Source organism: Scaptodrosophila lebanonensis, unplaced genomic scaffold (genome assembly GCF_003285725.1).
Source record: "Scaptodrosophila lebanonensis strain 11010-0011.00,11010-0021.00 unplaced genomic scaffold, SlebRS2 tig00000123-arrow-arrow-pilon, whole genome shotgun sequence".
In the NCBI taxonomy this organism is placed as follows: domain Eukaryota; kingdom Metazoa; phylum Arthropoda; class Insecta; order Diptera; family Drosophilidae; genus Scaptodrosophila; species Scaptodrosophila lebanonensis.
The window spans coordinates 1,152,551-1,174,792 of record NW_022060581.1 but is presented as its reverse complement, the minus strand read 5'-3'; the positions used below and the strand labels follow the sequence as shown (position 1 = coordinate 1,174,792).

Genomic DNA, 22,242 nt, shown 5'->3' with positions numbered 1-22,242 from the left:
TTAAAAACGGCTCAGTCCTAATGATAGATAACTTTCACATAGAATTGCGTATTTTCAAAACCGTTATCGACGATAGCGATAACGATTTTGAGCGGTCAAATGCGCAGGGGTGGTGACACCGTGGACCAGTGTCTGCACACAAAATTCCCTTGGCCGATACATATCGATAGAAACGCATGCACATATATGTGCTCGATCGTCGGAAAACATTGCAGAATTATTACTTCCTGAAATATTGTTAGCGTACAATAATGCCAAGTATCATTGAAATTAGAAGTTAAAACTCCCGATTGTGTGTATGTGTGCGAAATGCTCCCGTATAATATCCGTGCTGGCGACAGCAGCGCCATGGCTCGTGAGTACGCTGGCGGCAGCGTCAGTGGCATTTTGCGCAAAACTGGAACGGCAGCCGCAGGAGGTGGAGGCCTAGGCGGAGGCGTTGCTGCAAATGTGGTGGCGTCGTCAACAACGTCAGCCACTATGGCCGGTAGCACGGCCTATGGCGCTGCCGCCACAGCCTTGGATGCTCGACAGCCACCGGTGGAGCTGCTTGTTTTCGGCTATGCCTGTAAAATATTCCGGGATGATGAGAAGGCGCGCGAATTGGATCACGGCAAGCATCTAATACCCTGGATGGGGGATGTAAATCTCAAGATAGACAGGTTAATAATTGTTGCCAGCCATGGCTAACCCCCCTAATTACTATTTATATACGATATATGTATGTACCCATGCGTAATTTCTTTGATTGCATATACTACAATACAATTCTTCTGCATTTAGTACCATACACAAGAACAATGCGTCCAAAAGTAGGCAACAAGGATGCTCAGGCACATCTGCGTATATATATGTATGTACATGTGCCTTCACATTCGCTATACGTCCATGCATAGTATGTGTGTGTGCGTGTATGTATTGTAGTTTTGCCTGCGTAGGCTTGTGCTGACGTTTTCCCTTAAAGGCGGGCACCATCAAAACTCAATCATCAGAATAACCAACCAACCAACCAACCGAACGAGACCCAATCTTAATTGCCTTTCTACAGATTTGCATACGTTCCATGCACGAGTATATGCAAAAAAAAATAATAAAATAAAAAATAATGACAAGCTGGACAGTTAAAAAGTGAAAGTACTCTTCAGTCCCCTCAGACTTGGACGCTTGACCATCCCTTAAAGAGATTGTTGAATATATTCTTAGACTCAGCCACATGCTATGTCCTCAAACCTGTGCCGTACATCGTTCTCATGTAATAACAGCTCTTTTCAGTGCTTCTTAAACTTTAATATTTAAATTAATTTAAATTGTAATGACATTTAATGAATGAATTAACTTTTTAGCAACAGGAGCGGTATGTATCAAATAATAAGACTTTTGATTTATATTTTAACAACAACTATATATATACATATATGTATATATATTTATATACATATGTATTAAACGATATTTAATTACTACCTGCTACATATTTATTTGTGTGAACAAACAAATTTCAACAACAACAACAACAACAAACAATTCCTTTCGGTTTCTCTGACAAAATTATATGTTTATAATTTTTGCTGCTTTAGCACAAGTTCCCAAAGCAAAGACTCGACTAATACGTTGCATGCATCTGTTTATATTTCTCTGCTCCTCTCTCTTTGGCACACAACACAAACCGTCCATACACACACACACACACACGCATCGTATCCCACGACATTTTCAAACACACACACACTCGCACCCACGCACACACAAATAGGTACGATGTGCGCGGCGCACTCTGCGATCTGTCATCGTTCGAGGCGCCTCCGGGCGGCTATGGCAACCGTCTCGAGTACCTCACCGCCGAGGAGCAACGTGCCGAGCAGCTGTGCGAGGAGGAGCGTTATCTGTTCCTGTACAAAAATGAAGAGGAGCACAAGCTGCAGCAAGGTAAGTGGCGTCGATGGCGGGCACTCTCTCTCTATCCAAATGCAAATTGTATCTAATTCTAAGTGAACAAACCAAAAAGAGCAAACAAAAACAAAACCAAAAAAAGAAAAAAGAAAAAACCAAAAAATTTAACATTTAAAATATCAAAACAAGTCCCGCACAAATGAAGGAGAGCGTAAATATTTACCGTTAAACAATTATCGAACGAAAGCGAATCGAAACGTCTGTAATGCTGGGAAGCATCCAAAAGCATCCATTCTCCAGGACGGCGTCATCGGCAAGAAGGCGAGTCCCTGTGCCACTAACCACTAACCGGCACAATGCGGGCCAGGTAAATAGAAACCCTTTCGTTTTAATGCAATGAAATGCTCTCTTGCAGATCATCCTCCTTCAGCATCGGCCTCTTCACAAAAACTACAACAGCAGCAGCAGAGAATTCTAATTAATGATTATGAAAATCCAATACAAATGCAAACCAAAAAACAAGTTAATACCAGACTTAAAAAAAAAAAAAACAAACTCAAACTAAGTTAATGCTAAATCTTCTACTCGTACTAATTCTTCACACCCGCCACGCGCCTGTCTTGCTGTTTTACTAAAATACACGTGTCTTGTATTTTTTATTTTTGCGACCCCTCGTCACCCGCAGAGGAAGATCTTAAACGCCTGCAGCAAGAAACCTCTGGCGGCAATTACAGCCAGGTGGGCTTTCAGTACGATGGCCAGTCTCAGGCGGCGCCTGTGCCAACAAGCGCCACCGTCGCCCCCAGTTCGCCGACCTCTGAGGAAAACGAGCAGCCCTACATATTGCCAGCTACTCTGCTAGAGATCCCGCCACCCGGCATGCTTGTGGTAAGCTCTAAACTATTCCAATCTCTGACAAGAGACAAAGCGAACTTCCTAATCTGATACTATATACACGTATTGTTCTTAAAATCCGTTTAAGATAAAAAAAAAGTAAACATCAAAATTGTTTGTGATAACGGAAATAAGTTATTTCTAAATTTTTCCCCCGTGAAGCGTGCAACAATTTTCTAGTAATCCTAAATGCCAAAAACAGGCGTCACGAACCCTATTTTATAGAATTATATCTGCCTGATCGTCTGCCTGTATGAACCTCCATAACTTTTCAACCATAATAGTTAGGAACACCAAACTTGGTATGAAGGCTTGTCTTGTTTTTTTAAAATTCTAATTCTATTCATTTAGGTGAAGGGTACTGGTAATTTTACAGTGCAAGTGGCTAGAGCAGAAGCGAATTTTTTAATACTTTTGTGGTTCATTGGATTGGAGTACGCCTAGATTATAAAATGAATTATAATTGTGAAACCAAACAGCTACCAATTATGGACCCTTTGTTCTCTTACAGCCTGAGACCATGAAGCAGCACGCAATAATTGAAAAAACCGCGCGCTTCATTGCCATGCAAGGGGCACAAATGGAGATACTAATCAAGGCCAAGCAGTCGAACAATCCGCAATTTGACTTCCTGACGCAGGGCGGACTACTGCAGCCCTATTATCGCCATCTGCTGGCGGCCATTAAGCAGGGGAAGTATGCACCGGCGCCGGAACCAGCAGCTGAGACACCCGGAGAGACAACAAATCCGCCCAGTCCTAAGCGACTTAATGTGATTACCGTGCCCACCATCAAGTACAAGCCATCGGCCAACTGCGCCTACACGCAGCTCATCAGCAAGATCAAGGGAGTGCCTCTGCAGGCCGTGCTGGATGACGAGGGCAGTGCCAGCAACTCGCAGCACTCGGCCGGCACAGCTTCGCCCACGCCCAGCTGCAAGTCCAGCCAGAGCAGTGAGTTCATGCCCGTCCTCTTGCAGTACAATGGCAGCACATTTGCGCATGCGCCGCTGGAGGAGCCCGACGAGGACAATGCCAATGATGCGCCACCCAAAGTGGAGTTGCTCAAGAGTACCAGCGCCTTGGCGCTAGCCCAAGACTACAGTTCCGAGAGCGAAGCTGACGAGCAGGAGCAGCAGCAGCAACAACAACAACAGCAGCAGCCGCCACCGAAGAAAAAGCTGAACTTAGCGGAGGCGCCGCTGCACGAAACGAAGCCACCGGCCTTGCTGACATTTCCACTGCCCGAAGAGAACCTGCGACACATCATTGACAAGACGGCTACCTATGTGATTAAGAATGGTCGCCAGTTTGAGGAGACGCTGCGCACCAAAAGTGTGGAACGGTTCAACTTTCTGCTGCCCAGCAACGAGTACTATCCCTATTACATGTTCAAAATAACCGGCGATGTGGACGCTGCCTCCAAGGAGGAGAAAACGCGCAAAGCGGCGGCTGTGGCGGCCGCCCTCATGAGCAAAAAGGGTCTAACATTTGGTGGCGCTGCAGCGGCTGCTGCTGCCGAAAAGGGTAAGCCTAATCCTTCCTCAAGCTTCTGATCAGATGGCATGAAACTGAATAGTTTGTGAAGCGTAATCGCAATCGAAATGGGCGAATGGGAATGGGGGGATTATAAAACAGAGGGGATTAATTAGTCTGGAAATTAGGGCTCTTACATGATAACCACTACTGCCTCATTTGGGAAGAATGTTATAATTGTGCAGCAACTCTTTCAGCGCCCGTTTCATTTTCCATACGCGCCCGCGACGAGCAAGCACCGCTGCAGTCCACGCTGCCGCAGGAGGCCAGCGATGATGAGGAGGATGGCAAGGCGGGGGCAGCGACATCAGCTTCTGGCAACGAGTCTAGTCGTCCCGGCATGCCCGACAGCGTCCAGCGTGCCATAAAGCAGGTGGAGACACAACTGTTGGCGCGCAGCGGCGGTGGGCAGAAGCCGATGGTCACCACATTGCCAGCAACGATGGGCACGGCGTCGCCCACAGCGCCACACAAGGATCAGCGGCAGGGTGTGTATCGGCAAATGAAACTAATGATATACAGTCAAGCTTAACTAATAGATCTAATCACTAACATTGTGATTAAGTCCGCACAACTGCCACTCAAAAAAATCATCTGCCATTGATTGTAGCAAGACTCTTCTAGAAATCCAATAGTTAGTGCAACAACAAATTGGCTATTACTATTACTTAGACTATTTAAGAAAAGACTGCAACTTTAATGAAGAAAATAAATTAGAGATGTGTAGATGTAATGGGACGTAGGGGAACTATCAAGCTCTTTGAATTGTTTTTATGCAAAGGCTTACCGACAAAAGTTATTTCGTATCCAAAAAAAAAGCCATGAATTAAGTTTTAATTTAATTTTAAATGTGTTCCAAAAAAGACCAGCTTATGTTGGGTTCGCTTCAACGCCAGTTTTAACTCCAAATATATTAAGGATCTAATCTTGATAGCATCCGTTAGTGTACGATTTCCCACTAAGAATAATTACTATACTTTGCAATGAGAATGTCCTTCCAGAAATCCCATAATGTGAGTTCCTAGACACTCGCTTCAAAGCCAGTTTTAACTCCAAATATATTAAGGATATATTATTGATAGCATGAAATAGTATTGTACTTCCCACTAGGAATAATTACTATAATTTGCAGTTGTCTTTCCAGAAATCCCATAATGCGATTTCCTAGACACTCGGTTCGAATCACGCCGCAATGGAAAGACAAAAGCATGATTGAAAAAAATGAAAATTTAATAATTTTCCAGCCTAGGACATTACTTAAATAAGGATTAAAGATTTACAAAAATGTGTACCAGCTTAGTGTGGGCTCGCTTTAAAGCTAATTTTAACTCCAAATATATTATGAATAGATAGATAGTACTTTCCACTAAGAATAATTACTATAATATGCGATGAAAGTGTCCTTTCAGAAGAAATTTTAGGCCATTTCCTTGCCCTAATTTCTATGGATTTTAGCACTAGCAAACGTCTGATTCAATTTGAAGTCGCTCTTCAGCGGTCTTAGGGCGACTAAAAACTAGATCATCCCTAATCGCTTAGCTTGCCAGTAACATATATGAACAAATTCAAAGATAATAATGACTAACGTATAACCTTTCGCATTCTCTCTTACAGCCGAGGAGCGCTTCAAGGACAAGTTGGCGCAAATAGCCCGCGAGAAACTGAATGGGCTGATCACGCGTGAAAAACAACTGCAGCTGGAGCGGAAACGCAAGGCGATGGCGTTTCTCAATCAGATCAAGGGTAGGCGGCATTCATATTTATTCCAATAATTGCTCAGATTCAACCATTGTCTGATTTCCTATGCAGGTGAAGCTGCTGGGTCCTCGAGCGTTAGCGAGACAGCCGCTACAAAAGATGGATTAGTGGAGGGCGGCGAGGGTGAGGACTCCAACGACTCTGTGCGTTCCATACCCATTACATATTTTGGGCCCGACGAAGACGAGGACGAACAAGAGGACAATGTTGCCAAAGAGGGGACCAAGACTGCAGCCGACGATGACGATGAGGAGGGTGGTGGCGATCTTGAAAAATATAATTTGCTGAATGACGACAGTACAAATACGTTTACAAGCAAGGCCCCGCCCGCTCTACCATCCGTGCTGCTGTCCGACGACGACGATGTGCAGCTGGTGGCGGCAGGCACAGCGCCGACAACCGCAGCTCGCAGCAGAGTCCGCAGCCGAAGTAGCAGGCACAGATCGAGCTCACGATCCACACTGCTTGATGCGAGCGAATCGTCTTCAGGCAGCGATAGCGGCGGGAGCAGCGAGAGTGGCAGCCCCGGTCGTAGTCACAGCAGAGGCAAGAGCAGGTCGCGTTCCTATCGACAACGACGCAAGCGAAAAGCTGGCGATGATTTGTCCATGCCGACCCCTACAAAGACGCATGATCGCAAGCATCGACGTCGTGGATATCGAAGCACTACACGTAGTCCTGCGCAGCAGCGTCGCCACAAACAGCGTAGCCGTAGCCGGAGTCGGAGTCATAGTGAACGCAGTCGCAGCCGATCCGTTGTGGTGAGCAGTGACGAGGAGCCTCGGTATCATCATCGCCACCATCATTATGCCCATCATGACCATCACGATCACCATCGCGAGGAGCGACAACGTTCGCGCCATGCGTCTCGGAAGAGTCACAAACGTCATAAAAGGCGCCGGCGCAGCAGCGACGGCTCCCACTGATAACTATGATTTGTATTAATCAAAGTAACAAACAAGGACTAAGCTTCAAGTGTAAAAAACTGTGTAATAAATGAAATCTTTAATTATAATAATGCAGTACAAGGACAAATGATAACGGCTTCCAAGTGCAGGCCATATAGTCGTCGACATCAGTAGATTATCAATCCCGCAGTTGGGCTGCCCACGAAGCTATCCTCACATTAAACAATGCTGTCGCCCACCACGGCACAGTACGGTTCCTCGAAGAAGTCCTTCGCCCACATCATGCAACCGTAGATATTGGACAGATCTTGTCTCTTCCCTAGCCAAGTTTGCTGAATTTATTTCAACACAGAAAAGGACAAGTCAGGTGCAGCTTCACATACGCAGTTCGAGATATTTTTAATTAGTGAAATTTCTTCAAAGAATTTTACAAAGCACCGGCTTTTAAAATGGTCATTTAAATTGGCAGCGGCGCGCGCGCATCTCCTGATAGCTATCGCTTTGCGATAACAGCAATCGTGGGAGCCGTACAAAAGCTGACGACTATGCCACAGCTGTTAAAAGTACTACCCATTGCCATGCGAAATTATTCACGTCACATTCATACGTACATACTCACATAGTGGGAGCACATTGCTAAAAAAAAAAAAAACAATAGACACAGATTATTTAAGTTTTTAAAAGTCGCAGTATTTTGTTTAACTCCCATCTACAAATGGCATCCGATGATCAACCGCTTGGTGAACTGGAAGCCCGTCTGGGCGAAATCACGCTCGAGGATGTGAACAGCCGGCATCGGCGAGAGCGCAAGGAACTGCAGGCTAAGCTGCAGGCGCTCAAGAAAAATGCCCCGAAGAACGACAAGAAGAAGCGGAAGGAGTTTCTGGAGCAGATGGCCCAACTGGAGGGTGAAATGGAACAGCGTCACAAACTCGAGCTGCAGGCAGCGGAAAAGGCGGCTGCCATGGCAGCAACTATCAAAGCATCAGAACCCCAGGAGGCGGTAGATCAACAAAAGTCGCCCGAATCAGCACAGAACCAGGAGGATGAGCACGACCACGAACAGGAGCACGAGCAGCAACCCATGCAGCAGCGTGTGTCGAAGGCGCAGAAGCGTCGCGACAAAAAGGAGCGCGAGGCTCGCAAACGAGAGGAAGAAATACGCGAGGAGCTGGAGCATGCGGAGAAACAGCCATCGGCCAAGCTGATTGAATTGCAGCAGATCAACGAGAAGCTAGCTAGTCGCCAAGTCATGATACATCGCATCCCATCTGACGGCGACTGTCTCTATAATGCGGTACGCCATCAGCTGACCATCCACGGCCTGCCCAGTCCCAGTGTGTCGGAGCTGCGACTGGAGACGGCCAACTATGTGCGCGCCCACAAAGACACCCTTATCTGTTATATGACGCACCAGGACACTGGAGACCTGCTCAACGATGCCCAGTTCGAGGAATACTGCCAGGCCATAACCAATACGCATGCCTGGGGCGGCCACATTGAGCTGAAGGCGCTCTCCTCGATGCTCCGTGTGCCCATCGAGGTTCTCCAGGCGGAGGGTGCGCCAACTAAGCTGGGCGAGGAATTCGGCGGCGCACCGCTCGTCATATGCTATCATCGCCACATGTATCAGCTGGGCGAGCATTACAATTCGACACTGCCGCTGGGTGGCTAGAAAGGAACTGGACCCGCCCAGAACTGCCAGACTGCCAAATTTTAAATGCGGGTCCTGTCTTCCTTTTCCGCACTATTCCGATCTATCAGACCTACCAAAAGAAGAAGTCTTCATTAAATTCTAGTATAAGATGGACAATGCTCCGCTGTGGACGCGTTTCAAATTCAACGAGAATTAGACGATTGGTGTAAGTTTTTCTCACCCCTCCAGTCCCGAATCCAACCCACCAGTTCACTAAAACCAGAATCCTCAAATATAACAATGTAGTTGAACTCGATCTTTTATTATCAACTTGATCAGAAGGCGATCAGATCAGATCAGATTCGTTCGTTTTTATTTTGTGAAATGTAAATATCTGGAAGATTTGAATTATTGTCAAAATTGCAAATAGTAGCACAATATATATATTAGTTGTTATTATATTAATTGTAATAAAATTTATAGCTAGCGGGCGCCAACTGGGCGGGGCACTCTGGTACTGCTCGCTGAAGAACTGAAAAAGCGCGTTTTCTCTAGAAAAAAATGCCTCTTCTCAATCCTCGAAATAAAGCGATCTCAGTGTTGATTTTTTTTCTATAATTTTGTTCTGCTTGTTTCCCTTCCTTAGTCGTTCTTCTTACTGACTGGCTTCTTGGCGGCCGGCTTTTTGGCAGGCGTGTTCGGATAGATGGCGAACAACGACAGTTGAATGCCGCCCAAAATCAGAAGGAATAAGTTCTGGAACTGTTTTCAAAATTAAATCAATTTGTAGACTTGTGTTCGCTCTTTCTGCGCTAAGCCACTTACCACGACCACAGTGTTGCGTATGGACAGGCCGTAGATCATCCAGGATGCTGCGACAAGGTTACCCGACAAAATAATCGGGAATGGCATGCCTTCGGTACTCTTCGCCTCAATGATCTTGCCCAGATGCAGCAGCGGAGAGCCAACGAGCCACACGAGAATGCCAGTAATTAGCATTCCCAAACGGAATTCCACCTTTTTGGGATCCTCGTAGTTCGAGTACGCTATGCAGGCCATCAGGAAGAGCGAGACGTAACCGATCTTGGCCCAAATTTTAGTCTTATTCTCGTTCGAGGCGTAGTAATAGAAACCGACCATGAAGACAACATTGATGGCGAATCCAATGATATTCACTTTGATCATCGCCTGATCTCCCATCAGCTGGCCGACCTTTAAGCTCAGCACGGTGCTGTGAAGAAAAGAGGAAGGAAATCATTTCGATTTGGAAATATGCAGATAAGTTTTTAGTGTTATTAAGTCGGGCATGTGAAAAAAACAGATCTATGAACAATTTCCGTAAAGACTATGCCTAGCGCTTTAGGTCCAGCTACTGAAATGTTCTCATATAATATCCTTATTCGAATTGAAAGGTCCATTAAGAAGTAAATAGTATTAAAAGTAAAAGGAGAAGAAGTCAAACAGATCTAATTAGACTGTGAAAAAACCAGATCTATGAACAATTTCCGTAAAGATTGTGCCTGGGGCTTCAGGTCCAGCTGCAGAAATGTTTTCATATAATCTCCTTTTTAGAATTGAAAGGTCCATTAAGAAGTAAATAGTATTAAAAGTAAAAGGAGAAGTCAAACAGATCTAATTAGAATGTCCCATTCAAGTCTCTGGCAGTTGCGACCCAACTGGAGCTCCATGTTCATCATTTAATTTTTGAAAATTTATGTATTTAGATCTTTATTAATAGAAAGAAATTTTAGAGTCATTGATAATAATAATCAAGGCTTTTTCCGTTTCCCAAATATGCTAATTGGATTAATCTCTCTTAATCTTATAGGATTCCAATTTTCTAATTTTTATGAATATAAGGCCTTTTTATATAGAATATATAAAGGGATATATTCTATTAATAGCATTACACATGAAAGATATTCATGGCAAAATCATATTTTTAAGTATTAAGTAAGCCTCCAGAGAACTGGCTCATCCAAGTCCTGTCCAATTTACTTCTGAGACGCACTTATTTCCCATAAGCAAGAACTTTCAATAGACTAGCAATATCTTCAATTCAGTGATAAAAACAATTGAATTTGAAGCACAAAATACGGAGAAAAAACAAAGCCAAGTCGAATATCAGAATCTAAGACTCTTTATAGTTGGGAGACTGCGTTTTATAGACGAAGAAGTTACTTCAAAGTCTCGAAAATAGTTGCATATTTTGAGAGTGTTACAAAAACAAGCTTAAAGCGAGCTTAAACGAGCCAAAAAGTTATTATAATCTACATACACGTATTATTTACTCTGTTTTACAAGAAATAATCTTGCTTCATGAACAATCTATAGATATACCCTACTGTTTTCGTACTTATCTTATCTCAGTTTATGAAGCATTTCTAGTTAGTATTTTGCATGTGGCTGAAACATGACGAGCATTCGCGAGACATGCTTGACCATTAGATATGAATTTAACGTTGGAAGTGAACTAGTTTTTGAGTGGATTGGAATTCGCCTCGCCATGCTGATCATATATAGTATACATATATGTTCTGCCAATCTTGCAAAAACATGAAAAAAATCAAGGAAAAGCCGAACGAAGCTTCTCACCTAAACGATAAGGCTGAAAAGTTGAATTGAATCATGAATAGTGGTTCTCTAATACTTTGCTAGAGTTGCGACACCATCCCCTTAGAATATGGATTGTGTGACGTGTCGAAACATTATCGACAACAACAACAACAACTCTTATCATAGAGCCGCAAAACACCAAGTCATTGAATGTTATTTGCTGTTACCAAAAAAAAAATTGCGAAATAAATTCCTAGTGTGAAATGGTTTGTGGTCGCCTCCATAAATCACATACCACACACGTATTGCTCGGGACTTGCTCCCTTTTAGCCAATTAGCAATTGGCCAACAGGTCAAATGGTGGCATAACACGCAACTTGGGGCAACAACGATGCCGCAACAGGCATCACAGCTGTTGCCACTTGCCCACAAACGCCGACTCTCGCATGTCAGACAGTCTTTAGAACCGCTCTTGGCCATGGCGCCAATCGAGCTTCGCCACATTACATTTATTTCAATTAATGCCAAGTAATTTGCATAAAACAACAAACCAGCCAACCAACTTGCATGCCAAGCAGCCGCAGAGGCAGCTGCAGGTGGGGCCGGGCCACAGGTGCAGCCATAATGGGATTGTCTACGAGTGGACAGAGAATAATAATTCTAACTGCCGATGCTCGCATGCTCTAGCAAGGCGCTTTAATTTTTTCATTCATCCAAGTAGCTCTTAAATCGCGTATAATTCCCTCTGTCTGATTGTGGCTATCACATTTATTCAGATTGCTAGATTTTACACTTCCTGGAAAATCGTAGAAACGTAGACTTTTTGGTTCTCTATTTCATTTAGTCAGCATTGGTTTACCAAATGGCATCTTTTGGAATTTAAAAGGTCCGACTACCTCTTAAGTTCTCATGTGGAAAAACAAGATCGTCGAAATTCAAAAACAATTACAAACCGTTTATAAATATTTAAAATGTAGGGCATATTTCTGAAAACTTCCCCGCTTAAACAAAGTTTAGTTGCGGAACAGCTGAAGATCTCTGAAACCTGAAAAGTTCCTTAACTTCGAATTCGAGCAGATTTATTCTAAACAAAATGGTTTTTAATCTTTTTAATCTGAAACCTGAAAAGTTCCTTAACTTCGAATTCGAGCAGATTTATTCTAAACAAAATGGTTGGCCAAATTTCAACTTTTTTGTATGGCACTAGAGAGAAAACTAAAGAATTGAAAGCATGAAGCAATGAAGAACAGTCCAGCAGTAAATATTCTTAGCAATCTTTTCAATCTAGCGCCCAGTGTGGTGTCACAGACCCATTAACTTTGATTAACTGACCTCGAGCATGACATCTGGACAAACTCTCTGGGAAAGTTAAGATACTTTTTTTGTACGTTCCCAAGACACACACCCTGTTGATCGCTCATTCAAGGGCTGTAAATTTAGCCGCTCCCTACGAGCACGCCCGTCCATCCGTCCGTCTGTCCGTCTGTCCGTCCGTAGATAATAGTGTACGTGTTGGCTGCCGAAGCCTGATAGTGATAAGCGAGCGCCGCTAGACCGCGCGAAATCGACAATCAAATGAGTAGCCGAGATAGAACCTAAGAATATTTCAACTATTCTGATGACGGGGGGTATGGGGAGGGCACTGAGATACATAGATGCATATAGACAGCCGCATTTTTAGCCGGCGACGCGTTGCTTTATCTTTTTTAAACGTTTTGGCTAGAAGTGTGCTTTTTATGTAACTGACACCCCATCAGCAATTGTCGATAAAGGGCGGGGGGAGGGGATTGATTGAATGATTGCCATCGAGAGTCAGTCACAAAATGCAGCAAATTATTGTGTGGATATTGTGGGTGAGGGAGGGGGCGTCTAACGTTTGGCAATGTCATGGCGACTATTCAAAATTTAATCAATTTCGCACGACTATGTGTGTGTGCGTGTGTGTGTTTTTGTGGAAATGTGCAGTGAAGCGGAAAGTGAATTAAATTTTAATGCAGCATTACTTACAGTACAATACCGCCCAGGAATGGACCCACTGGATATATGTCGCTGCTTCCCTTCTTTCTGATGTCATTCATCAAGACGACGCCGGATAAGAATTGCAGGCACGTTATGGTGCCGGCAACCTTGGCAATCGTATCGCTGTAGGGTGCCAATATATCGCCTAGCGCCTCCATATTCTCCACTCGGATGTGTGTATGTGTGAGGTTGGTTTGTTTTTGTTTTGAACTCCGGCGCAAGCTCAAAACTTGTTTTAAATATGTATCGCGGGGGTGGTGGGGTGTGCGGGAGTTTAATTTTAAATGGTTCTTAGTGTGTTCTCACTGGCGCACTGTTGATCACTGCATTTAGATGTGGACTAGAAATCAAATCAACAGCTACTATATTATAACAACAAAAGCAATAAAACTGCTGGGCAACAACAACAACAATAAACGAAAACAAAAAACTTAACGACCACCAACGGACGAGAATCGGCGGTACAAACGGCTGACGTAACAACAACTGACTGGCCAGCAGCGCCAGTGCTGCCCATCATTTATACGATTGCCACAGCTGGCATGTCGTTGCCGATTTATCGCGATAACGATGAAGGGGAAATGCGAAAGGCTTATCGAGAGAAGCATTTGAACGTATTTCGTTACTTTTATTCAATATTACATACAATAATTATTAATCTAATTATCTTAACGATTAAAAGGGCCTGAAAAAATATAAGATAGTGAACAGTATTTAAACTTCTTGGCGCAGCACGTGCTTCTTCTTTTCGGGCACGAACGGCACTTTTCCGGGCTTGGAGTGCTTGCGCACATTCGCCTCCTTGATCTGTTCCTTTTCCTTGACCACGCGCATCTTGCGCTGGGCATTGAGCACTTGACGCGGCACCTGTCGATGACGGGCAATGCGTTTAATTTGCGGATGTGCTGCATATTTCTCCTTCAGCGCATCCTGGTAGTTAAAGTTGGCCCGTTCGCGTGGTCGCACCGCGCCTAATTTCTCGGACGCATTGGCCTTCCACATGCGCACGTTCATTTCGTCGGAGCCGGAGAAGATGTAGCGACTATCCAGTGACCAGGCAATGCAGACCACATGCTGCATTCGTTTCGTGTGATAAATATCACGAGAATGACTCAAATGGGTATTGTAAATGCGAACAGTCTTATCGTAGCTGGCCGTCACGAACTCCTTGCCCGTGGGCGAGTAGTCTACGTCGGTGACCGCAGCCACATGATCGAAGTGGACCTTGATCGGATCCCGTAGCTTACGTGTATCGAAGGTGTAGAGACTGAAGAAGGAAATCAGACAAATGATAAGGAATTTGGAAGAGCGATTTCGTTGCCTTTCACTTACTTGCAATCCTCGTTAGCCACCGTAAAGTTGAAGGCCGCCATAGGATTCCACGCGAGCTTGTTGCTCTTCATGGTAAGCACCACTTTCCGGAGTGGTTGCGCTTCACGCTGATCATAGAGAATAATGCTGCGATCGCTGCCACAGCAGGCCAGAACACTGGTCTCCACCGGATTGAAGGCGACGCAATGCAGCGTGTCCACACCCCATTTCAATGTCTTTAGCGGGTCGTTGTGCTGCTCATCCCAAATGGCACAGACTTCGCCGCTGGTGGCGAACGTATTATCCTTGCGATTGTGCGAAATGCCAGTGAGAATGTATCGACTCAATATGGTGTTCACCGGCTCTTCCTCCTGGCCAACCTCGGGCGGCTGCGATTTCCACACCTTGATTGTCTTATCATCACCAACGCTGAAGAAACGATGGCCTTGCCGAGCATACACAATTCCACGCACAAAACCATCGTGCGCCACAAAGCTGCGAATGCTTGTGCGATTTGCCAAATCCCAGATGCGCACTTCTCCATCGTAGGCACCGGTGGCCAGCGTTGACAAGGATTTCGGATGCTTGCCAAAGCAGGCAACGCCATCACGATGTCCGCTCAAATTACAGACAAAGGGCTTAGCAAACACACGATCCAGCTTGGTGGCATTCAAGGCACGAACATATTCTCGTGGACCCTCGAGCGGATGCAGAGCCGGATCATAATTTCGCGGCACTAAAAGATTGCAAGAACATTACAAACGATTGCAAAAAGACAGTACGATGCGGCACACTTACTTCTGTGCTGTTGCAGTTTTGTCTCCCGGACATATTTGTCCGGGTTGCGACTTATCATTTTCACTTTCATTTTGGCATAGACTTTTAAATTAGCTGTTTATTTAAAAGGCTTCGGAATATAAACAACACGTGAAGTCGCAAGTGCTACCACACCCTTTCTATTGTTCAGCTGTGAGTGAACACTAGTGCTGACCGTTAATTGGCATCACTGGCAACGTCGTTATTTTTTGATTCCCACAAAAGCAAAGAACTCATGCTTCTCTTTATTTATTCTTTAGTTTTTTTTTTCTAAATATATAATATCAAAATATGTGGTTATGCTTGCTAATATTTGTAGATACCGAAAACAGTGCAACAAGCTATGAAGGTCGAACACAAATGCTGAATGGAGACAGAATCATCAGACAGCTCATCCCAAACGGCGCTAGATCCATAGCAGCAGCCGGCACCAGTTTGCTGGAAAATCATGACAGTGACAACATGCTTATAGCGGGGTTTCGCACAAAAGCCTCTCATGCGTAGATTGATTTCATCGACAATGTCACGGGCCCACTTTGCAGCCTCAGTTATGTTGTACGCTTTGCCTGTAAGTGGAAAAAGCTCCGAAATATTGGCTATCACTTCCCCATACCCACATACGCTTACCATTGAGCTTGTCGTAGAACACGCGTTCCATCATGTAGCGTATATAAGGTACAGGGAATTTCTGCCGAAATGCCGGTCCCATTTCATAGGAATTATAAATGGTCACATTGGTCACAGGATCGATTTCGTCATGAGGACGAGACGACAGAGATGAGAATTTCACGAGTATCGGATCGAGGGTGTATACCGATTCGGTCTTTGGACCGATTTCGGTGGATTTCTTTGCCGATATTGTAGATCCGTCCTTGGTGACCTTGCCATGGCGGGAACCTTTCTTTTTCTTGCCTTTGCGACTTTTCTTCTCCTTGCCACTGTCGTCAGTCTTTTCACCAGTATCCTTGTTAGCTTTGTCTACTTTGCTGGTCTTCTCCTTTTCTTTCTTTTTTGTGGCCTTATCTGCCTTGCCTTCTTTAATTGTGACCTCTTTGTCGGCTTTGTTAGCCTCGGCCTTATCGCCTTTGTCTGATTTTCCGGTTTTGCTGGCCGCAGCCGAAGTTGAAACTTTGGAAGACATTTTTTGTATTGAGCACTACTCGGATTGAAAATATAATAAAAATGTGAGAATGAAAGTTAAAATTTTTTTGAGTTAACTGGCAGCGTTGCCACTGGTGGAGAATGCTGTTAACGGACAAGTGCTGCCTACAACTTGCCCTGCAAGTGCTGCCAGGCGAAAAAGGCTTTAAAGTGCTGCCAAGCATTGCAAAGTGGGCTTCCTTGCCACCGAAGGACAACACAATTAGACGACAGACACATACAATTTTGCAATTTTCGGTCGCTCTGATATCGGACTTGCATTGTCGTGCAGGAAGCGTTTCCAAAATGATTTGGTGGCGCCTAACCATATAAATTAGCGCGCTGCGCCCGCTGCAGTGCTACAGACCGCATCACAGACCACAAAATGAACAATTTGGTGAGTTGATTTGATTTGACGATGGGCGTTGATGGATGGTGGGTGGGCGAGCGTCAATGTGCTTGTGTATGTGTGCGTGCTTGCGTATGTGTTTGTGTGTGTGTGTGTCTGTGTGTGTGTGCTGTAAATTTCATGCGTTTTTCCACTCTTTCTGTCGCAGGACCACGTCAAACACTTCTATCCCGACAACTACAAATTAGACTTATCGGAAACCATGAAAGCTGCTCTCTCCAAGGGTCCCAATGCTGCTGGCGTTTCAGTCGGCGGCGGCGGCAGCAGCGGTGGTGGTGGTGTTGCAGCCGCCATGGGCGCGCCCCATACGGACATGCTGCCACAACCCAATGCCGGACTCCCAGGAGTGGGTTATGTGACCGAAAAGCTCTACATGCTGCTGCAGCTATATTTGCAGAACAAAGGCTGGAATCCTAGTGCCGAGCTGTTGCAATGCTTCACCGATCTAAAGGACAATGCCATGTTGCCAAGTGCCGCCTATTTGCAGTAAGAGAGTCGTCCAAAATGTGCACAAGATTATCACAAAAGAAAAGAAAAAAAAAAAAAAAAATCAACTGACCAATCTTTGCATACATTTAAACAATTTCAATTCTTTACCTTGCAGAGTACTGGCCAATCGTCTCACACTCGACTCCCAAGGACGTTTAATCCTTCGCGAGAATGGCAAGATTGTGCTGCCGTTCGAGCACTTCGCTAATGCTGTCATGCTGAAGCATATGTCTGGGCCGCATGGCCTCCACTTAAGCGTAGATGCGACCGTGCGCGCAGTAATCGAATCCTACACTATTGGACGCGACCAGTTTGGCATGGAGAAGGAGTTCATCATTGAGGTGGTGCAGAGCTGTCCGAGTCCCGCCTGCCGCTATTATAAAAACCATATGGGAATCTCGCCGCTTCCATTTATCGATCAGCAATTTCCGGGCGTCTCTACGCCCGACTTCTTGCAGCGCCTCTCGCACCTGCCACCGCATGGTGGTGCTGCCTCTAGCGGTGCTGGTGGCGGTGCTGGTGCGGGTGGTGCTCCCGGCACCCCGGCTGCCGCTGCAGCAGCTGCCAGTGCAGCTGTCGGTGGAGCTGGCGGCCCAACAGTGGCCAGCGCTGGCGTCGAAATCGATCTATCTAAGACGGCAGCGGCAGCAGTGGCGGCGGCGGCCGCCGCAAAGGTGCCCTCGCAGCTGCAGCACCTAACCAAGCAGCAGCAGAACAGTCTGCAGTCGCAGCTGTCGCAGATAAGCGCCGCAGCTGCCCATCATCAGCAGCAGCTGCAGCAGCAACAACAACAGCAGCAGCAACAACAGCAGCAGCAACAGCAGCAACAACAACAGCAAGCGGCCCAGGCGGCCAAGCACCAACAGCAGCTGACGGCGGCGCTTATCCAGCAGCAGAATCGCGTGCTTGCCCAACAAAGTCTCGAGAAATTGAGCAATCTCAGTCCGCTGGAGAAGCAGCGCGTCTTTGCCCAACTCGATCCCAAGCACTTTGATCCGATGGCGGTGGCTGCAGCGGCGGCCAACCTGCAGATTCAAGGGCTGATGCAATCGCAGGCGGTGGCAGCAGCGGTCGCTGCCAATCAACAGCAGCAGCAGCAGCAACAACAACAACAACAGCAGCAACAACAACAACAACAGCAGCAACAACAGCAGCAACAGCAGCAGCAGCAGCCCACAAACTCGTCTTCCGCTGGGAGCAGCAACAGCAGCATCAGCATCCATGGCCATCACTCGCTGCCGCCTCCTTCCCAGTCGCCGCACTCATCCTCGTCGTCTTCCTCGCATTCCTCGCTGGATCAGCTCTCCCACAAAACTGTGGACTCACTTCGGTGAGCTTGCCGTCTCTCGCTCTCTGTCTCTCTCTCTCCCTCCCACACACACCCCTTACCCACCAAGTACGGTTCATGATCTCTCTCCCTCTCGCTCTCTCTTTTTTCTGTGCTTTCTGCTCAGCTCGAATCTGGACTCCATTGAATCGAACAAGGATCTGTTGGCCCTGCATAATGGGGCGTGGGGCGCAGCTGCCGCTGCGGCCAATCATGATGCCAATCGCATGGACTTAATGCCCGTCGGCCAGGACAAGATTGTGCGCATCTTTGCCGAACTGATGCGCAATATGGCCCGCATGAAGACCTACATAAGACCCTCCATGTGCAAGCCCTATGGCAAGCAGAGCGAGAGTCTCCAGAAGAGTGAGTGGCGGGGAATATTGGAGTAATGCCCTCAAAATAATCGCAAATGCGAAGAGTCGAGCTTAGATTGTTGTCCTGTCTGTCTGTTCTCTGCCTTGGCCCTGATGCATAAGCAGGATTAAATATATTCTACGTGTGAGAGTAAGGATGTTGGAATGGGTCTTCTCTATTCTAGTAGGGATCTAAGAACTCTCCACCGAACTCGAATATGTATCTATCAGCTCTAGTTAGTCTTTTAATTTGTTTGCATTGAAAACTAGTCCCATATCTATAGTGTTGTTAAAAATACTCCAACCTTCCTATAGAATACCATTCTAGCATTAATAGATCTATCTTTTTATATCCTTTGTGGCTCCCAACCAGCTCCATATTCATATTATCTTTTAGAGCTTGATAGTTTCATAATCGCTTTCCAAACAATTCGTAGAATTGCCAAATTAAACATTTCTTTTGGGAACAATGTCATAACCCCTTACCATATGTATTCAACATTCACATCTGGAATATCCCTCTACAGCGCTTATGGACACCATACAGATTGTGCAAACGTTGCGAAACTGCTTGCCGGCGCCTCATATACCCGTCACCTCCTGGAAGAGTGAAAGCGAAGGCAGCGTTGGCGTTGGCGTTGGAGTGGGCGTCAATGTCGGTGTGGGCGTGCCGGTACCCCCAGGTCTGGGCCTTGGCGCGGCACTCGGCCTACAGCCGACCCGAGTGGACAACATGCATTAGGCAACGAAATTGAAAATTGGAACCACATTTGTTGGTAAGGTTGGAATGATAATCAAAAGAAAAAGCAAAAGCAAAGAAAAGAAGAAGAGAGACCGGAATAGGACAACCGTAACATCGAGCATTTTACCTTAACGGAATCCCACACATTCACTTAAAAACGCACACAAACAAACAAAACTCTTCCAGATCTAGAGATTAGCAGCAGTTAGAGGAACCACCACATGATGGGCATGATGGAGAAGAAATGGGATTGCAAGGATTGCCTTTAAAAAAAAAAAAAAACAAACGAATATCAGAAATATTTTCGAACTTCCAGTCATTTCCTTGCCATCTAAATTTTTCTATTGTTTGCGCAATCTTCGTGCATGATGAAGAAATAAGATAACAAAGAAATGACAAGTAAATTACAAAAAAACGTACAAACGAATTGAAAATGATATTCCGGAAAAAAGTTTCGAACTTCCAGTCATTTCCTTGCCATCTAAATCTTTCTATTGTTTGCGCAATCTTCGTGCATGATGAAGAAATGAGGTTGCATGGAAATGCTGCGCCAGTTTCAAAAAAAAAAAATGGTATTCCAGAACTATTTTTGGTCCTCAACTCATTTCCTTGCCATCTATTAATTCTATTGTTTGCGCAATTCTCATGCCATAGCATAGTTTATACACGTCTGGTCATAATTGCAGCTGCACCTTAACATCAATTCTATCTAGAAATAACAGAGAATGGTCTCTAGTAAGATCTAATCCAGTAATTGCTTAACTGAATCGGTCATCGATTTACTAAGCCTCCTTAAACTGAAAATGCAACTAAAGCAATAGTTCCCTGGAACCGTAGCGCCTATAGTTGTTAAGGTGTAGCTGCCTAGGGCGGAGGAGTGTATCCATAAATATATATACATATATATATTTAGGTATATAGTATAGTATAGCAATTCACATTCATATAGCAATCCTACGCTCAAGTTTTCGAGTTAGCCCTGCTTACATATATTTATATATAAATATTGTTTTTTTCAATTTTTTTTTTTGGGAATTACGTGCCATTTTTCAACACAAGACTCGATTCGTTTTCCATGTTCGACTGATATTTAGATTTATGCGCTCAAGTCCTGCTAGAGAGACTATGTGTATTAGAAGGGGGGCATCGGTGGGGTCCCATCTAGGAGTGCGCTGTACGGGTGAGGGAGCAGGATTTCGGATATAGAATGTGTATGTGTAGATCGAACCTTGTACAGAGCATCGATTGAAATACGGCCAGGGCCGATTTTAAAATACCTAAAGCCATCTATCTCTCCGTTCTCTCACTTTATTTTATTTCAAGTTTTATTTTTATTTTATTTTTTAAATCTGGTTTATTCTCCCCAGTCTTTCTCTTTCATCGTCGCGAATAATTTGGTTTAATTTTCGTTATTTTTTGCGTAAAACAAAATTTATGGAAGAGGAAACAAATTCTCGAAAAGCAAAAAAGAAGCAAACGAAACAAAAACGAGTATTAATTAAATAAATTGGCAAAATGTCTGTGATATTTAAATTTATGTTTAAAGTAACGAAAAAGAAAAATGAGAAAAGCAAGAGGAAATTTTTTAAGTTTTCTTACGTTCCTTCGTTCGTTGTGTACGTGTACTTCCAGTTTTTTACTTTGTGCAATATTTATTAGGCGTCTCTATAACTGATTTTTGTGCAATTGATTTCGGCGAGTAGAAGAGATAAAAGCAAAAACAAAAAAAAAAACATAAACAACAACAACTTCACATTCATATCAAGAAGGTAGAAAGGAAGGAAGTAGGGAAGTGGGGAAGGTAGGAAGTAAAGAAGCGGAAAAGTAAAAGTATTAAGAGTAAAAAGCGCATAGCATTAAATAAACTAAAATATACATACATACATATAGCATATACGACATACACAAATACATACACACACACACACACACACATACACACACATTGTGTTGGAGCCGTGGAGCAGGTGTGGCAGGTGTGGTGTGCGTTCTGCAAATGGAGTTGTATTAGTTCTTAAGGATCAGCTGATGGGTTGTATTACGGCTACACACACACACACACACACACACACACACACACACACACACATGGCCTAAACACTCTCTATCACCCACACATATGCATGCATACTTAATAGGTACGTCTAACTAACAGTATTAGAAACGGTATTGTGTAATGGCGCGACTCGCACTGATAAGTAATTGCGTGCAAAAAAGATCATACATTAGATAAAGTTGATAAAAATATAAAAGAAACAGGCAAAATCAAATATACACAGCCACTCACACACACATATACACATACACAACAAACACACATGCACAAATATACATTAATATCGCTTAAAGTTTAACTTTTTGATCTAATAAAAATAAACATTTTATTCTAAGCAAACTGCATTGGGCATTCTTTTATTCAAATTCAAACTCGATTACCACCACAGTTTTTGTGCTGT

At 44.5% G+C, this 22,242-nt stretch overlaps 6 protein-coding genes across 6 annotated transcripts; 3 read left to right on the top strand and 3 right to left on the bottom strand.

Annotated features, from left to right (window-relative positions):
* Positions 1-120: 120 nt before the first annotated feature.
* LOC115628702 (protein suppressor of white apricot) lies at positions 121-7,092 on the top strand. The gene is made up of 7 exons (XM_030524883.1): positions 121-662; positions 1,754-1,926; positions 2,576-2,778; positions 3,296-4,310; positions 4,517-4,807; positions 5,934-6,062; positions 6,129-7,092. Exons 1-7 carry the CDS (start codon positions 310-312, stop codon positions 7,001-7,003), a joined length of 3,039 nt encoding a protein of 1,012 aa, XP_030380743.1. The 5' UTR covers positions 121-309; the 3' UTR covers positions 7,004-7,092.
* A 318-nt stretch (positions 7,093-7,410) lies between these two features.
* On the top strand, positions 7,411-9,086 carry LOC115628681 (deubiquitinase OTUD6B). The gene has a single exon (XM_030524854.1). It carries the CDS (start codon positions 7,701-7,703, stop codon positions 8,658-8,660), a length of 960 nt encoding a protein of 319 aa, XP_030380714.1. The 5' UTR covers positions 7,411-7,700; the 3' UTR covers positions 8,661-9,086.
* On the bottom strand, positions 8,973-13,668 carry LOC115628682 (sugar transporter SWEET1). The gene is made up of 3 exons (XM_030524855.1): positions 13,185-13,668; positions 9,447-9,852; positions 8,973-9,383 (listed from the first exon to the last, which is right to left on the bottom strand). Exons 1-3 carry the CDS (start codon positions 13,352-13,354, stop codon positions 9,264-9,266), a joined length of 696 nt encoding a protein of 231 aa, XP_030380715.1. The 5' UTR covers positions 13,355-13,668; the 3' UTR covers positions 8,973-9,263.
* Positions 13,669-13,788: 120 nt separating this feature from the next.
* On the bottom strand, positions 13,789-15,449 carry LOC115628680 (DDB1- and CUL4-associated factor 13). The gene is made up of 3 exons (XM_030524853.1): positions 15,306-15,449; positions 14,529-15,243; positions 13,789-14,463 (listed from the first exon to the last, which is right to left on the bottom strand). The coding sequence occupies exons 1-3, from the start codon at positions 15,373-15,375 to the stop codon at positions 13,911-13,913; spliced, it is 1,338 nt and encodes a 445-aa protein (XP_030380713.1). The 5' UTR covers positions 15,376-15,449; the 3' UTR covers positions 13,789-13,910.
* Positions 15,450-15,556: 107 nt separating this feature from the next.
* Positions 15,557-16,550, bottom strand: LOC115628739 (tctex1 domain-containing protein 1-B). The gene is made up of 2 exons (XM_030524943.1): positions 15,951-16,550; positions 15,557-15,889 (listed from the first exon to the last, which is right to left on the bottom strand). The coding sequence occupies exons 1-2, from the start codon at positions 16,462-16,464 to the stop codon at positions 15,630-15,632; spliced, it is 774 nt and encodes a 257-aa protein (XP_030380803.1). The 5' UTR covers positions 16,465-16,550; the 3' UTR covers positions 15,557-15,629.
* A 147-nt stretch (positions 16,551-16,697) lies between these two features.
* Positions 16,698-22,181, top strand: LOC115628685. Its single transcript, XM_030524859.1, has 6 exons — positions 16,698-16,860; positions 17,021-17,358; positions 17,477-17,880; positions 17,920-18,691; positions 18,816-19,054; positions 19,572-22,181. The coding sequence occupies exons 1-6, from the start codon at positions 16,849-16,851 to the stop codon at positions 19,784-19,786; spliced, it is 1,980 nt and encodes a 659-aa protein (XP_030380719.1). The 5' UTR covers positions 16,698-16,848; the 3' UTR covers positions 19,787-22,181.
* Positions 22,182-22,242: the final 61 nt, after the last annotated feature.